The sequence below is a fragment of the Pristis pectinata genome, chromosome 5 (assembly GCF_009764475.1).
Source record: "Pristis pectinata isolate sPriPec2 chromosome 5, sPriPec2.1.pri, whole genome shotgun sequence".
In the NCBI taxonomy this organism is placed as follows: domain Eukaryota; kingdom Metazoa; phylum Chordata; class Chondrichthyes; order Rhinopristiformes; family Pristidae; genus Pristis; species Pristis pectinata.
Genome location: NC_067409.1, coordinates 33,003,134 through 33,020,030, shown reverse-complemented (window position 1 = coordinate 33,020,030; position 16,897 = coordinate 33,003,134). Strand labels below are relative to the sequence as shown.

At 38.8% G+C, this 16,897-nt stretch overlaps 1 protein-coding gene across 2 annotated transcripts in view; it reads right to left on the bottom strand.

The window, feature by feature from the left end:
* LOC127570621 (LIM zinc-binding domain-containing Nebulette-like) overlaps positions 1-12,261 on the bottom strand; it is a 252,148-nt gene extending 239,887 nt beyond the window's left edge. Inside the window, exons 1-2 of one of the 2 annotated variants that reach the window (XM_052016347.1) lie at positions 12,038-12,261; positions 11,242-11,336 (exon numbers count right to left, since the gene is read on the bottom strand). In XM_052016347.1, the coding sequence (XP_051872307.1) occupies positions 11,242-11,336; positions 12,038-12,106 (164 nt within the window). In that variant the 5' untranslated portion in view covers positions 12,107-12,261. The remainder of the gene's footprint in view (positions 1-11,241; positions 11,337-12,037) is intronic. The other variant, XM_052016348.1, reaches the window with a different exon arrangement.
* Between the last annotated feature and the right edge of the window lie 4,636 nt (positions 12,262-16,897).

Sequence of the window (16,897 nt, the reverse complement as noted above, 5' to 3'; positions counted from 1 at the left end):
AATTGGCTGAAATACCAAACAGTAAAAGCAGTATATATCCTACTGGTGTGCATTTTGGAATGTGATGAGATACGAGAACTTAGACCATAATCTTTCAGACATATTTGGAAACAGAACCTGAATCAAAGAATACGAAGGTTCTGCAGGGACATTGTTTAAAAAAAGGGAGGGATAAATCAATAACCTATTGACCTATCTTGAATCAGCAGCTTTCCACAGAATATAACATGGACAAACAATAACTGCCTGAGATGATTGTGATTAATTATCAACAGTCAATACAGATTTATTAATGGCAAATCATCACTGACAAATTTAATTAAAGAATCGAGTACATTGAATTAAAAAATGAACTGTACATTATATGTTATGAACATGATGGAATTTCAATAGGCATTGATATGATGCATCTTAAGAAGTCTATGATAAACTAGGGAGTGTGAACCATGATTAAAGGATTTTACAGAGTATCAGTTAACAGATGATTTTCCAGATTGAATGGGTGTGAACAATGATATCTTCCATAAGTAAATCTGGCAATCACTACTCCGATTTTAAAAAATGATGGGTTACTACATATTATTTGAACTAACACAGGGAAATGCAAAGGAAGAATAGGTAGGCAACATATACACTAACTTTAAAAGTTGAAGAGGTAAACATATTGCTCATTATTCCTGTTTGATGTGACTCTCTGCAATACTAAAGACATTTTTAACCTCTCCCTGCTTCAATCTGAGGTTCCCACCTGCTTTAAGAATACCACTATCATCCTGGTACCTAAGAAAAACAAGGTAACGTGCCTTAATGACTACCGCCCGATGGTCTGACACCCACCATCATGAAGTGCTTTGAGAGACTGGTCACGGCACGCAGCAACTCCAGCCTCAACCCACTGCAATTCCCTACCACTGAAACAGGTCTATGGCAGACGCCATCTCCCTGGCCCTACACTCATCTCTGGAGCATCTGGACAGTAAAGACACCTACATTAGACTGTTGTTTATTGACTACAGCTCCACCTTCAATACTATAATTCCAAGCAAATTCATCACCAAACTCCAAGACCTGGGAATCAACACCTCCCTTTGCAACTGGATCCTTGACTTCCTGACCAACAGACCGCAGTGAGGATAGCCAGCAACACTTCCGCCACGATTATTCTCAACACTGGTGCCCCACAAGGCTGTGTCCTCAGCCCCCTATTCTACTCCCTATACACTCATGACTATGTGGCCAGATTCTGCTCTAACTCCATCTACAAGTTTTCAGATGATACCATCGTAGTGGGCTGTATCTCAAATGACAGAGTCGGAGTACAGGAAGGAGATAGAAAGCTCAGTAACATGGTGCCATGAAAACAACCTTTACCTCGAAGTCAGCAAAACAAAAGAGCTGGTCATTGACTTCAGGAAGGGGGGCAATGCACATGCTCCTCTCTACATCAACAGTGAAGTCAAGAGGGTTTAGAGCTTATAGTTCCTAGGAGTGATCACCACCAATAGCCTGCCCTGGTCCAACCGAAGACTCCACAGCCAAGAAAGCTCACTAGCACTTCTACTTCCTCAGGAGGATAAAGAAATTTGGCATATCCCCTTTGACACTCACCAATTTTTATCAGTGCACCATACAAAGCATCCTATGTGGATGCATCATGGCTTGGTATGGCAACTGCTCTGCCCGGGACCACAAGAAACTGCAGAGAGTTGTGGACACAGCTCAGCACGTCACAAAAACCAGCCTCCCCTCCATGGACTATCTACACTTCTCGCTGCCTTGGTAAAACAGCCAGCTTAATCAAAGAGCCCACCCACCCTGGACATTCTCTCTTCTCCCCTCTCCCATCGAGCAGTAGGTACAAAAGCCTGAAAGCACGTACCACCAGGTTCAAGGACAGCTTCTATGCTGCTGTTATAAGACTATTGAACAGTTCCCTTGTACGATGAGATGGACTCTTGACCTCACAATCTACCTTGTTATGACCTTGCACCTTATTGTCTACCTGAACTGCACTCTCTGTAGCTGTTACACCTTACTCTGCATTCTGTATTGTTTTCCCTTGTACTACCTCAATGCACTTGTGTAATGAATTGATCTGTATGAACAGCACGCAAGACAAGTTTTTCGCTGTACCTCGGTACAAGTGACAATAATAAACCAATTCTAATAGTATGTTCCCCATGAAATCAAGAGCAAGACGTGGAATTATCCAAAAAAGTTCTTTGTAGTCAAAGACTCTGAACAACAGGATCTCTCATCAGTCAAGTCCTAATGATGCTTAATGCTAGTTGCCTAGACAGAAGTTCAACTTTAGCAACTCTTGGATCATCCGTCCCATGCCTGCTCTGTGTCCTCCCTTGCTGTTGATATCAAGAAAACAGTAGTTATGGAACTTGTGTTATACACCTTCACCTGTGATCACAATGTACTAGATATGGTCAACAAATTTTGCTCTCTTGGGTCCACTGTGCCAGATAACAAACACACCTTAAAGACCAAGATGATGATTCTTCAGGTCTGCATTCTTAAAATCTTGCTGTATGGCAGGGAACTGTGGACTAGACTTAACTGCCAAGAAAGACAACTCAATAACTTCTACCTTCAATGTCCATATCATATTCCTGGCACCTCAAAAGGAGGAAAACATTCACAATATACCTATCCTTTCAGAGTCAAAGATGCCAAGTATCCCAGATCCTAGCAAAGACTGTGCTAATTCAAGCTTCTGCACAGGATGAAAGGTGGCCTCATCCCTGAGGATACATTTTATGTAGAGATGGTCCAAGCCAAAGGACCCATATTGAATCCAGAGCTCCATTTTTGGGATGCTAGTTATGAAATCAGCATTCAATAATCGGTTGTGACAAGTGGGAAACTGAAGTTGATGACAGAAGCTAATTATGACATTGGCTCTGGATAGGGGTGCATCACCAGGATGATCAGTGGTTTCAACAGCTCCATAGTTGACACCAGTTCTGCAGGCAAGGCCACAGAACTGTAGATCACCCAACATCATTAGCTGAAGACACCTCCAGTTGCAGTACATGTGGCAGACTTATCTTTTTAGAATCAAGCAACTTAGTTATCAACAGAAATGTGGTGAATGATAATGACCTCACCAAAGACTGAATGCAGTACATCTATTATCTCACAGAGATGGAAGGATGCCAACCAGCCAACTAATGATCACAAATTCAGCTCTGTATACAATATCCAATTTAAGCCTCAACCATACTTTAGAATTACTGGTTTCACAGCAGTATTTAACAATTGAAATTCTGAGGTAAAAATGCCTAATATGTTGGTTCATAAACTGCATGGCACACATACAGGACAAATTATAATAGCTATATGTCATGCATTTTCACAACATTTTAATGATTTATGTAATTGATAATTTTATTCCACCAGTAGCAATAAGGAAGTGCAACTGTGCAAGTATACTATTTTCACACAAAGAACTCTCAGTTTCAGTCATGCCAATCAAAACAGCATCAATTAGACATCAGCCAACTCCATTCTTGGGCTTCTACAGCATGCTGGTCAGATTCAATGGCATAAAGCTAGGAACAAAACTCACGCTAAACATAAATAGCAGAAAAAGGCAGATATTACATTGGACTTCTTGGTTAACAGGTCTGGAATTTGAAATGCCAATGAAATAAAAACTTTTATGCTTCCATTTCATAATTCTTCACTGGGTTTTGGGTTGCAATGTGACAACTATGTTCTGAGAATACTCCTCCAAATCCCATTAAAGGTAGCATGCTAAAAAAAAAGGATGAGTATTGTTAAAAAAAACTGTTAAATAAATCATAATATAATTGATATTTTGTTTCTATTCAGGAATCCATTTTAAGTCTTTATATTTTCAAAAATAAATTGTGACATAATTGCTTGGAGCTTCCTGGGTGTTTCTACCATAAACATGCAAAATTGGCAGAAATTAAATACACAAACTGAAGAACTGGTGACTTATGGGTGCAAGTGGGTTACGTACACAAGTTCAAAATCCTTGAATCTCCTTGATCTTTTGTAATTGTCTATCAATACATCTGGCTGAATGCATCTCAACCCAACCACCTCATCCCAAGGTGTACATGAGAGTTTCCTGACTTGCACTTGCTTAGGTACTCTCTTCAAATTACAAACAGATTTGCAGCAAGAAAAACACACTTTTCCTGGGGCTTTTTTCCAATTTTACGATTTAAAAATATTAAAATTAACTGAGACCTGCACTATGTGCCGGAAAAAGGTATTAGTACAGAGGGCAATTTGATGGTCAGCATGGAGATGGTGTGCCAAAGGGCCTGTTTCTGTGCAATGTGAATCTATCCGTTTCCAATTTCTTTCTTGCATTTTCATAGTATCAGGACATAACACCAAAGACTGAAAAATTTCCTCATTTTAACTTTTTTAAGCATCCAGCAATAATAGCTATACTATTAATAGCTACATTAAACATCTAGTTAAAATAGCCACATTTCAGCTTTCATATGCAAAGAGAAATATATTGCCTTTATTAGTTGAGGCATTGAGTTCAAGAGTCAAGAAGTTAAGTTGCAGCGCAATAAAACTCTGGTTATGTCGCATCTGGAGTATTGCATTCAATTCTGGTCTCCCATCATAGGAAGGATGTGAAGGCTTTGGAGGGTGCAGAAGAGATTTATCAGGGTGCTGCCTGGATTAGAGAGCATGGGCTACAAGGAGAGGTTGGACAAACTTGAGTTGATTTCTCTGGAGCAGCAGAAGCAGAAGGGAAACTTGATAGAAGCTTATAAGATTATGAGAAGCACAGATAGACTAGACAGCTGGCATCTTTTTCCCAGGGTCAAAATGTCTAATACTAGAGGGCATGCCTTTAAGGTGAGGAGGGTAAGTTCAAAGGAGATGAGTGGGTCAAGTTTTTTTTAATTACACAGAGAGTGGTGGGTGCCTGGAATGCACCACCAAGAGTGGTAGTGGAGGCAAATACGATAGAAACATTTAAGAAGCTCTTACATAGGCACATGAATGTGCAGAGAATGGAGGTATATGGACATTGTGAAAGCAGAGGGATTAGCTTAGTTAGGCAGTTAATTAATTTGGCACAGCTATGGACCAAAGGGCCTGTTCCTGTGATGTACTGTACTGTTCTATGTTCTATATGGTTCTAGTTTGCCACTTTCATTGAACTGTAATTGTTTATATAAATTTTTGCCCATTTTTCATTTTGATTGCACGACAATGAAATCTGTAGGAAATGTAAGCTGAATGGACACATGAAGCAATATTTTCAGATCCAACTTCTGGGTTACAGTCAGTAAAAATGTCCACTAATATTTGAAGCACCACAATATTATGTTGACCATCACAATATTTAAACCACACTAATATGATGAGAAACATGATTTTTGTTTCCACTTAATTATTGAGGTAACACAGAATAGTTCTTTTTTGCCTACTACCAAAGCTCTACCCTTCTTCTGAAGTAATGAATGCATAAACATCTTTCCTTAAGAACTGTGTCCAATTGTGCAAGACCCAGCCTGATGAAATTGTTCCCACATACCTTCATTTATTTGTTCTAAACATGAAGGACTGGCTGGACTGACATTCGACACCTGTCAGGCACATGGGGAGACAGAGCATGCTCCAAGATATTAGATGCCATATCCTTGATTTGGAGCCCTCTGAAGGTCTTTTGAAAAGTTTGACATTTAATAAATTCAAAAATATAACATTTTAAAAACTATTAAGAGTTTGAATAAGGTTTAGTTAAAATGCATTAAGATAAAGAAAAATAAGCTAAGCAAGTACCTGTACTTACCTGCTCCAGAGGGTCAGTAACTGCTTTGAAATGAATGAGGTTACTACTTGTATGGCAGACCTCCCTGGTACATGGATGAAGTTCAGATTGTAGTGTATATCTAGACACTCACTTCAACACATCACTGGCCTACCACTGGGCTCAATGAGAAGTCCAGAGAAGGATCAGTCAATCAGATGAAACAGCATCCGACTTCCAGCTTTTCTCAGACAGTAATCTTTCACTGCACACATTTGGAAATCCAAGGTGTACACAGGTGCAAATAATTGACAGCCAGCATATCCGTTCAGTCACACCAGCTAAGAACCAGCAAGGTTCAGCCTGTTGGCTTGTTTTGTTAGATCTGGAACCTGTTTTGTACTTTTCTCTGTGGCTATTAGGTACCAGAATTGATTGTACTAGCTTTGAAATCTTGTACTACGAGCTTGAAATCTTGATATCTCTCAACACTAATATTTTGGCAAAATTAGCAGTTTTATTTCCAATAGTCTTTTTAATTAAGGCATTTAGAAAGAAATAAAGACCCAAAATAATCCATTACTTGATGGGGAGCTCTTATGTATTAAGAATCAATATCTCCTCTTTCCCATCCCTGGCTATGATGAGACATAAATCAAGGTGATCTGTTGGATGGCATAAAAGATCATATGATTCTACTCTGAAGAACTGGGAAGATATTCCTGTCCAACATTTATCCTTTAAATCAACATCAAGGGAAGACAAGTTATCTCATCATTATCATATTGCTATTGCCTTGTGCAAATTACCTTAGTGGTGAAAGAGAGAATGCAAAAGTGATCACGCTTCTAAAAGTGGTTAATTGTTGGTTAAGCAGTTTGAAATGTCCTCATTTTGTGAACAGTGCCATATAAATGCAAGCCTTTCCCTACTAATGAACCTACATTCTATTGTCAAAAAAATAAAAACAAAATTACATGCCCTCATCAAATCTGATTTTAAAAGATAATAAATCCAAGATTACTTAAATGATTAGCACTGAGAAGATTACTTTTTGTTAAAATATTTTTATTTTGGATCTCTGCAGCAAAAGTCAAAGAGACAATGGAATAACTTTGCAACTAATTGTGACTAATTGCACAAAGTACACAATTTTTGCAGTTCCAGTAAGGACAATTAGGAAGAAATTGTTGCATATAGTAACTCAACAAGGCACTGAGAAAAGGCAAATTGATATGCCAATGTTTGATATTTGGACAAATATTAAATATTCAGAAAATCCAAATGCATTTTCTTCAGAACACTATACTGTAGTTTTTTTTTTAAATTCATTCACCAAGTACTGACAATATGGAGAACATATTTTTCTCATTTGCATACAAAGGAAAGACAATTTCTAACAAAATTGCAAATGTTGATATATGACACCTCAAGCCTTCTCTATCATTCAATGTCATGGCTTATCCTAGACCTTAATTCCATTTTCCCCAACCAATCCCCATATCCCTCAATTTAGTACACAAAAATCTATCCAACTCAACCTTTAAATTGCTCAACCATAAGTATTTACAGCTGTATTGGATGGAAAATTTCAAAGAATTAACTCTGGGTAAAGAAATTTCTCCTTAATCAAGCCCCAAATGGCTATTGCCTTGAACCCTCCTTGTTCAAGACCACAAGGGAGAGGAAGCAACCTCTGGGACATGCAAGATTTTGAGTGAGATTGAGAGTGACAATGAGATCACTTTTCACTTTCTGAACTTCAGTAGGCCGAGCTAATTTATCCTTCCTTAGATATGCAAAAGAAAATGGGACGCATTATTCCAGGTATGTTGATTGGCCATTGTAAATTGCCCCTAGTGCAGGTGGATGACAGGAGAGTTAGGTAAGAGATGGGCATATGATAGAGAATAGGTTATAGGGAAATAAGTGAATGCAAATGATGGGAGTTCTCTGAAAACCAGCTGGCCTCCTTATATGTCATATCAAGAGATAAAAATGTGAAATACGAAATATGTTCTTAAATTATTTACAACTGCAGTAAGACTGACTTTTTCTTGTACTCCAATACCTTTTCAATTAAGGCAAATTACTACATGCCTTCCTAATTGCAAGCTTGGCTTGCATGTTTACTTTCCACTTTACATGAAACAGCATTCCTCTGTACACCACTGATTTCGCAAAGATGAAAAAATGTTTTCCTATTCTTCCTACCAAACTGAAAAACCTCATATTTTCCCATATTATGTTCCATCTGACACATTTTTGCCCTAATCCAATCTGTCTGTTTTCTTTTGTAGACTCTTTGGGTTCTCCTCATAGGTCAGTTTCCATCTGGCTTTGCCGTATCAGGAAGAATTAAATATTGGTGAAGTTGGCCAAGCCAACAAAGTAGAAAAGAGAAACAAAAGGCAAAAATAAGAGAACTGGGATTAAATAGAAGGAATAGGATCACATTGACAATATTTATTGTTCATCTTTAAAAATTTAAACAGAGTTGGCAGGCTACCAACAGTATTCACACTGTTCATTGGCAACTTGCCTACGGGGAGACATCGATATCATATTTGACTGGTGCCATCTGAAGACAATAGATCATTGCATAAGCCTGATACATTACAGGATTCAGTAATGAAACATTTTGTCATATCAAGACTGGACACTTTTGAAGTAGAAGCAAAATATTTGTTCCAGTTGTTGTCTTCCAATCATCCTAATGTAACAGATATAGCATTGAAATGGCGGGTGTTAGGAATGTGACAGATTGGAGTGGAAATTGTTGGTATTCTGAAGGGATATTTCAGGTGCACCTCTACTCAATAAATTGCTGCCTTACAGCTTAGCAGTTTGCTGCAAGTCTACTTCTTTTTGACTGCAGCATTGCAGAGAATGCAACAAATAACTATTCTGAATGGCTCCAATAAGCTATCCAGATAGTGGAATATTGTTTCAGGGCAGAAACTGTTGCTCAGCCGGAACCCTTATTGGATCATGACTCTCACATATTTCCTAGATAACTGGAGAATCGGTCAATTGCTCTTGACATCAAAACCCATGAGTCTGCATGGAATAGAGCAGGTACTAACAGCTGATACAGTGTAAAAGAGTCCCACTAGAAAGAAACTGCACATAGCATGCATTTTTCAAAGCCCAAAGAGGTTATTTATTCATTCACAGCACATGGTTGCCAAGGCAAGGCTAGTTTATTGTCCATCCTTAATTGTCACTTTTAGAGGGCAATCAAGAGACAACTACATTGGTAGATCTGGAACCACATAAAGCCAAAGCCAAGTAAGGATGACATATTTCCTGCCCTGAAGGGCATTAGTGAACCAGTGGCATTGGACAATCCAGTAGTTTCAAGGTCACCATTATCGACACTAGCATTTTATTTAAATTCCTAAATTGCTATGGTGGGATTTGAACTCTTGGCTTCAAGTCAATAATTCAGACCTCTGGATAACAGTCTATTAACTTAACCACAATGCTACCTTAGCTGAACAAGTTGAACACTAAACAAATGGAAGATACTGAGAAATAGTACTTTTGTGTAATAAGAAGCACACACCTATTTGCAAGCAGTTTATTATGTGCATCATCTGCAAAAAAACTACCAGTCAGAGTGCCTAGTTCTTACTGATTGTCGGACTTGAGAATAAACACAACATTCCCATATTTTTCAAATGATAAAGTACAAATCTAATGAACTTTTTTTTGCCTTGCACTAACTGTGCAAGGACAAGTCATCAGAGAAGAACTTACCAAAACAGCCAGAATCATGGCCTCTAAAAACACTTTAGAAGCTTTTGTATAAGACATGGGAAAGCAGCCCAGTAATTGTTCCCATCATAATTTGATGAGCAGGTTAAATAAGTGAAATTTCAAATGCACCAATTTAACAAAGAGGTGCTTACTCCAGCAGAGGACCCTTATTATTAAGTGATGTCATAAATCCTACCAGTGAACATAAATCCTACCAGTGTCCAGTTCTCATGTTGTCGCATCCATTTGTACCTTCAAAATTTGATTTTGATGATACAAGCCAAATAAAGATGAGGCCTTCTACTATAGGGCTTCTGAAATGTTCTCCTTCCAGAAAGGTGGCTTCCTCTCTGCCATAGTTGATAGATCCCTCACACACATCTCCTCCATTTCCCACACATCCGTGCTCAACCCACCTCTCCCCAAATGGAACAGCAATAAACTTCCCTTGGTCCTCACCTTTCACCCCACCAGCCTCCACATCATCATCATCATCCACCATTTCTGCCATCTCTGTCTTTATGATCCCACCACCAGTCACATCTTCCTCTCCTCATCCCTTTCTGCTATCTGCAGGGACCACTCTCTCTATTACTCCCTGTTTGTTCACACCTTCCCACCCACCCCTCCCTATCCCCTGCAACTACAAGAGGTGTAGCACCTGTCCCTTCAACTCCTCCCTCATCGCCATCCAGGGACCTAAACAGCCCTTCCAGGTGAGGCAGAGGTTCACCTGCACTTCTTCCAACCTGGATTCAGTGCTCTCAATGTGGCCTCCTCTAATTGGTGAAATCAAACATAAACTAGTCAACCTTTTGCAGAGCATCTGCACTCCGTCCACAATGGGCATAGAGCTTCCAGCTGCATGCTATTTTAACTCTACTTCCCACTCCCGCATCAGCCTTCTCCAATGCTACAGAGAAGCCAAACACTAATTAGAAGAATAACATCTTGTATTCCACTTGGGTAGCTTGTAACCCAATGGTATGAACATTGAATTTTCCAATTTCAGGTAATCCATACCTCTAGTAGTCACCTTCCACACAGTCATCTGTCTACCTAATTTTCTTATCCCTTGGTGCACTTCTCCCATCCCCCCCTCCACCCACCTGGTCCATCTGCATAACCTCCCCTCCCCATCCAGCTTCACCTATCAGTTTCTATCCCATGCCCCCCCTTTCATATTGCTGTGCAGCGACAATCCTTCCTCTTCCCTCTCAATCTGGAAATTAAACTTACACCTTTTGTCTCCACAGATGCTGCTTGACCCATTGAGTTCTTCCAGAATTCTATTTTTTGTTCCATATTCTCCATATGAGCATCTGTAGTCTCCTCTATCTTCATTTTTTAATGTCTTTTCTGAAAAAATGCTAAGTATTTTTTGAAGGCTCTGGTTGTGTGAACCAACAGAATAGTTCAGCATTCAAGGTCATCGGACAGAAGTATTTTGTATAACTTTTGTGATTATTCTTGATAATCAAATCATAACGGGGGGAGGGAATCAACTTACCTCACAATAAGACATTTTTCCAAATATGTAACTGATGAAAAAATAAACACTTAATAAAGAACTGCCACACCTCAGGCTTACCAAACTTGTTTGCGGGCATGGATTAAAACGAGAGTAAAACACAACACTGATCTTTTTGTTGGGTCATTTCAGTGAGGCTTGTCATTATCAACGCATCAAAAATAACTAAACATTGACTCACGCATTACAATAAGGTTTCTTTTCATATCCTTTGTACGTTTTCATATTGAGAGTCATTCTGCAGATCTCACAGTGGAAACATGCTTTATGCCAATACTGTAAAAAGAAAAAAAACATTTATTTTCTTGTTTGCCCAATACTTAGACAACATGAAAATAAAATCCCAGAAAAAGTCTTAATCATTCCATACGTGCCATTCCTATAACAACCCGAATCCAATCTGAAAACATAAATAAATAACAGTATTGTCGGAAAGAAAATTAATTTGCTTTATTCCACACACCTCTCTACAATATATTCTGCGTCAAACTGTGGATCACTGATTTCGTAAATGCAGAATGTTTAATGCATGCACAAAAAATAGCAGCTTATGGGAAATATTCAGAATTGAGCATTCAAGTACGTTGATTACATATTTTTAAATGAATAGCTAACCCAGATGGCTTCAGGTACAACAACGTTCACTGACAGGTTGCTTAGTACCATCGGTCTCCAGTCAAATCCTTCGCACCATTCAGCAATGCGTCACATATCGAACAAGTAAATTAGATCTATTGCCAGCATTTCAGTCCCTGGAATCGACACTTTTCGCGCAGTTCAGAGTCAGACAGCCCCATTTTAATGCACCGGCTTGTCTGATCTCACACCTTTCGCCAGATCACCATAACCTCACATTCCTCCCCCCCGACCACACACTTTATTCTCATTTTGTTTCCAATTTAACTCGGACACAAGTGATGCGCCGCGGACATGAACCAACCTTCCGCTTGTGAAGGATGGAAAAATAATAAAATTACCTTATCCAAGCAGTTCACTTTTTCCGTGGGATAAACAATTTTCCCACACCGTGCACACTGTGGATTCATCTTGCCGAGGCTGGAGAGCGAAGATGCGCCACTCACTCACTCTCCCGCACAGCTCGCTCTCTCACACTTGCTTCTGCCTCCCTTCCAACTCCGCCCCCCACCCCCGGCGCGAGCATGAGACCGGCGCGCGTACCCGCTCGCCGCACAGTCTCCACCCGGGAGCGCGCCACGTCGCAGCACCAGCGACCCAGAGCCTCGCTGAGGAACGCGTTTGAGCACGTCAGCCCGGGCGCGGGCGCGCTCGTCCGCAGCCACGCATCACGTCAATCATCGTGATGAGGGATGGACAATAAATGCAATGATGTTGTGATAACTTTCCATGTTAAGGAAACGCTCGATTGCCCTGTTTTGGCTTTTTATAAGCTTGTTAGAAATGTGCCCATGTGCTTAATGAGCCTAAGTCCTTGTGGCTTTACCAACATGTGTTCCTACTTCTAACGACCTATATATCTATATTTACAGATCTTACTACTTCTCTGTTGCCTTTACACCTACTACCTAAAAGATCAATGTCACACTTTATAACATTTCAATTGCAATTTTCCTCCATCTGCAACTCTGGATTTTCCCTAAATTTGGACATGTTTCTCAGATTACTAACTTTATTCAACAATTTGCTGGAACTTTGACTTCCAGTTTCTGAGACCAAATTGTACAGATATAAATTACTTAGAACAAAAGTGAACGCAGCAATAAACCCTACCAGTCATCACTTCCCTCTTTCTGGAATCCAAGAAATTTTCCACTGGGCTTACCCTTTGTGATCTGTTTTGATTCCTTAGACCCTGTTCTTTGTCTCCTGTGACGCACTATGGAGGTCACTTTTTTGCAGCTGGAGCTTACTACTTCATTGGATAGTTTATTTTGTTGACAGCATTGATACAAATTTGGCAACTGAGGGTCTTAGTGAATGGTTGTTTTTCAGACTGGAGGATGGTGGATAATGGTGTTCTTCAGGGATTGGCATTAGAGCCATCACTTTTTTTGTAATGGTCTAGACTTCTGACTGTAAGTCACAACTTCTGAAATTGCAGATGAACATAACATTTGATATTATTGTGAATTGTGAAGCGAAGAGTGATAAATTAGAGCAGGATATGAACTGGCTGGTTAGAATGGGCAAAGGTATGGCAGATGAAAATTAATGTGCAACATGTGAAGTGGTGCATTTTTGTAGGAAGAATGAGGAAAGACAATGTAGAATAAAGGATGGTGGGCTGCAGGGGCAAAGAGATCTGGGGGTATGGGTGCATGTCGTTGAAAGTGGCAGTTCAGACTGAGAAAGTATGTGCAATTCTGGGCTTTATCAATGGACACATAGAGTATAAAAGCAGGGAAGTCATTCTATACATTTTTATTTAAAATACAGGCCCAGCCTCAGCTGGAGTAAAGTGTTCAATTCTGGTTGCCTCATTATAGGACAGACATGGAAGCACTAGGGAAGGTCCAGAGGAGACTTATAAGAATCGTTCTTGGGATGAGGCACGACAGTTACAAGGATAGATTAATGAAGCTGACACTGTTTCTTTTGAAGAAAAGAAGGCTGAGGGGAGATTTGATAGAAGTGTATCAAATGTTAAGGGCTCTGGGTAGAATAGGCTGTTCCTATTAATGGAGTGGTTGAGAATTAGGGATGACAGGTATAAAAAAAGGGGAAGGGACATGAGGAAATCTTTTTTATGAAGCATTTGCTTGGAATTTGGAATGCACTCCCTGCTGATGTGATGGTGGCAGGTTCTGATGTAGTCAAGAGGGAAATGGGTAATTATATGGTGAGGAAATATTTGCAAGGCTATGGAAAAGGGTACAGGGTGTGGAGCAAGTACGTTACAGCAGTAGGGAGTTGGTGCAGACACAATGTTGCTAAATGGCCTCCTCCTGTACCATAACCATACTGTGATTCTACATTGGACTAAAACACTACATCTAATTATGGAACCAAACAATTTATGCTGTTTGAGTATTGGTTTCAACCATCAAAAAGCCTAAGAAAATTTAAAAAGAGTCCAACTAGAATAAATGTCAATGACATAATTAGCAGTGATGCATTTGTAATATTCTACATTTTTATTAAAGATATTTGTTGGGAAGTTATCACTTTAATTAAGGCAAAATTAGGTGTCTCAGAATAGAAGAGAATTTAAAGAAAGGCCTCATGCAGCTTCTTTCATTTGGGATTGGCAACAACCATTAGACTGCAGTGTATCCTTGGAATGATGTATCTATGGAGTATATTACATAAAGGCAGAGAGAGGTTTCAATGGACCACCTGATGGCATATGGGAACACTTACTACCATCCATTGTGCTGATTGGAGCTCCATCTGAAGGAATAGGTTACTTCACAATTCACTGATGAAGTACTTAAACAGACAATCTAAACACAATATTCTGATCAGAGCTTGATTCTTGGTAAACAAACACACAAATGTAGACTCACAAGGCCTGATGGGGGAAAAAATCAAGTTGAGATTTCACCACGTTAGATAATTCTGTAATTTTCAAAAATATTACATTATTTTGAAGTTTTAATGAAGTCCTTTTACTTAAGTTATTATGGTGAGAATCTTTGTAAGCTTTTGTTTTTATTTCCCTCCTCCACATGTCAAAGTTTACATTAATTTTATTTGCATCCCCTTCTCTACTGTATACAATACAGGAAAATAAGAACAAGAGGTAGACCATTCAGCCCAAGAGCTGTTTTGCCTTCAGCTGACAATTTCAAGTTTTTGTTAATGTGTGAAAAGAGGCTCCCCAATTTCATACCTGAATTTCATAGTTCTACTTTTAAGATTATGCCATTAGTTGTGGATTCTTCCACCACAGGAAATAGTTTCTCTTCATCTATGTTATTGAGACCTCTTATCTTTATTCCATTACATCACCTCTCAACCTTATAAACTCACAAGAATGAAAACCATGTTTAAAAAGTCTGACTTCATAATTTAATCCTTTAAACCCTGATAACATTATGGTGAATCAATGCAGTAAACATACCAAGATCAATACCTTTCCTGATGTATAGTAAATAGGGTTGACCCAGGATCTGCAGTATTGAAACATTAATTCTTCCTTCTCAATTACAAACATCAGGAGATAAAGGTTAGCATTCTGTGAGATTATTTGATTACCTTTTGTAACTGTGCTCTAATTTAAAGAGGTTAACTCCAGTGTCCTGGCCAACATTTTTCAATGTTCTCTCACTATTATTCAATGTTACTAAAACTAATCATTAACCTATTGGTTTAGGGAAATTACTGTGTGAAAATTAGCTGCTGCATACCTTACATCACAAATGTGAATTGAATGGAAAGGAGATTGCCAAGAGTAGACCCCAGTGGCAAGAGAGTAGGATGAAGTGACTAGGGCTGTACACAGTGCTCTTTGGAGGATATTAGAAAAGCACTGAGGGAATCTGTAGTATTACCAATGCATGGATTGAGCCAGAGATAGCAACAGGAGAGTAGGACAAGTAGTATTGTAGTGATGTAATAGGGATCTGGAAGACAGAATTACTAAGGGCGGGGGAAGAGGGGTGGGTCAAAAGATATGATGACAATGGAAAGTTTTATTAGAGTTTTGAAAAGGAAAATATAAAAGGGGAGGGAAAACTTGGAAATAGAAGTTACTGTCGAGAGTCTGGGTCAGCAGCAAAATATGCAAAGATCTATGAACTATGAACTAAACTCCTAATGCCACTAATACTAACTTTTATAAGTCCCTCACCTTTTAAAAAAATATTCTGCTAATTCACTCTTTCTCCCAAACTAGGTGATTTTAACCTTCCCCATATTAAGCTGCAACTGCCATCTTCTTCCTAATCACTTAGCCATTTTACAATTATATCTATTTCTTGTCTCTTTATATCTTCATTCCAATTTACTTTTCCAACCACCTTTTCTATTCTCACCAAATCTGGATACATTATATTTGTTCTTCTCCTCTAAGTCATTGAACTTCAATGAGGCTCAAGCACTGACCTTTATGGCACTAAATGGTTACATCCTCCAGTCCTGAAATGAAGCAGTTTCTATTAATTTTTTCTATCAATTAACCAATCCTTATACCACTGTAACACATTAACCCCAATACTATGAATCTTAATCTTGTCTAATAACCTTTTATGAATTACTTTATAGAATGTCTTTTGAAAATCCAGATAATCTATGGTTAATGGATCCCCAGCATCAAAAGAATTCTTAGATCATGATTTTTCTTTCATGAAAACTTCATTGATTCTGTCTAATCATAACATAATCATTCCTAGCAATGTCTATGTCTCTTAGATAGTGAAAAAAATTCTTTACAAACCAACTTTGGGAAAATAAACTGGAAATGCTAATATCCACCACACTGAATACCATTGTGAAAAGCAGTTTGGCTGTAGAAGCCTCCAGTTGTTGTGAACAGTAGTCTTTCCTCAACTGAAATCATTAACATGGATTAACTGGTTGTCAATTTATTCCACTCCTAGAATACTACTGGACACAAAATAGCTTTCTTGTTTGCATAGACTACAATATATATTCTTTCTCTGTAACATGCAAATAATGTTAATGGAAGCTACTGTTCATTCGAAAAGCTAAAAATTGACATGACGTTGTGATAAACTCCTCGAAAACAAAACAGAATTATCAATTCACCAAAAAATTAATCAATTAATAATGTCAAAGTCACCATAAATCTGATAATATAAAGATATAATGATATACATAGGACTTCCCTTTGAGCCCAAAGAGCCTGCAGAACTGGTTTTGACTGCTTTTCATCCCTCCAATGGGGTTGGACTAAC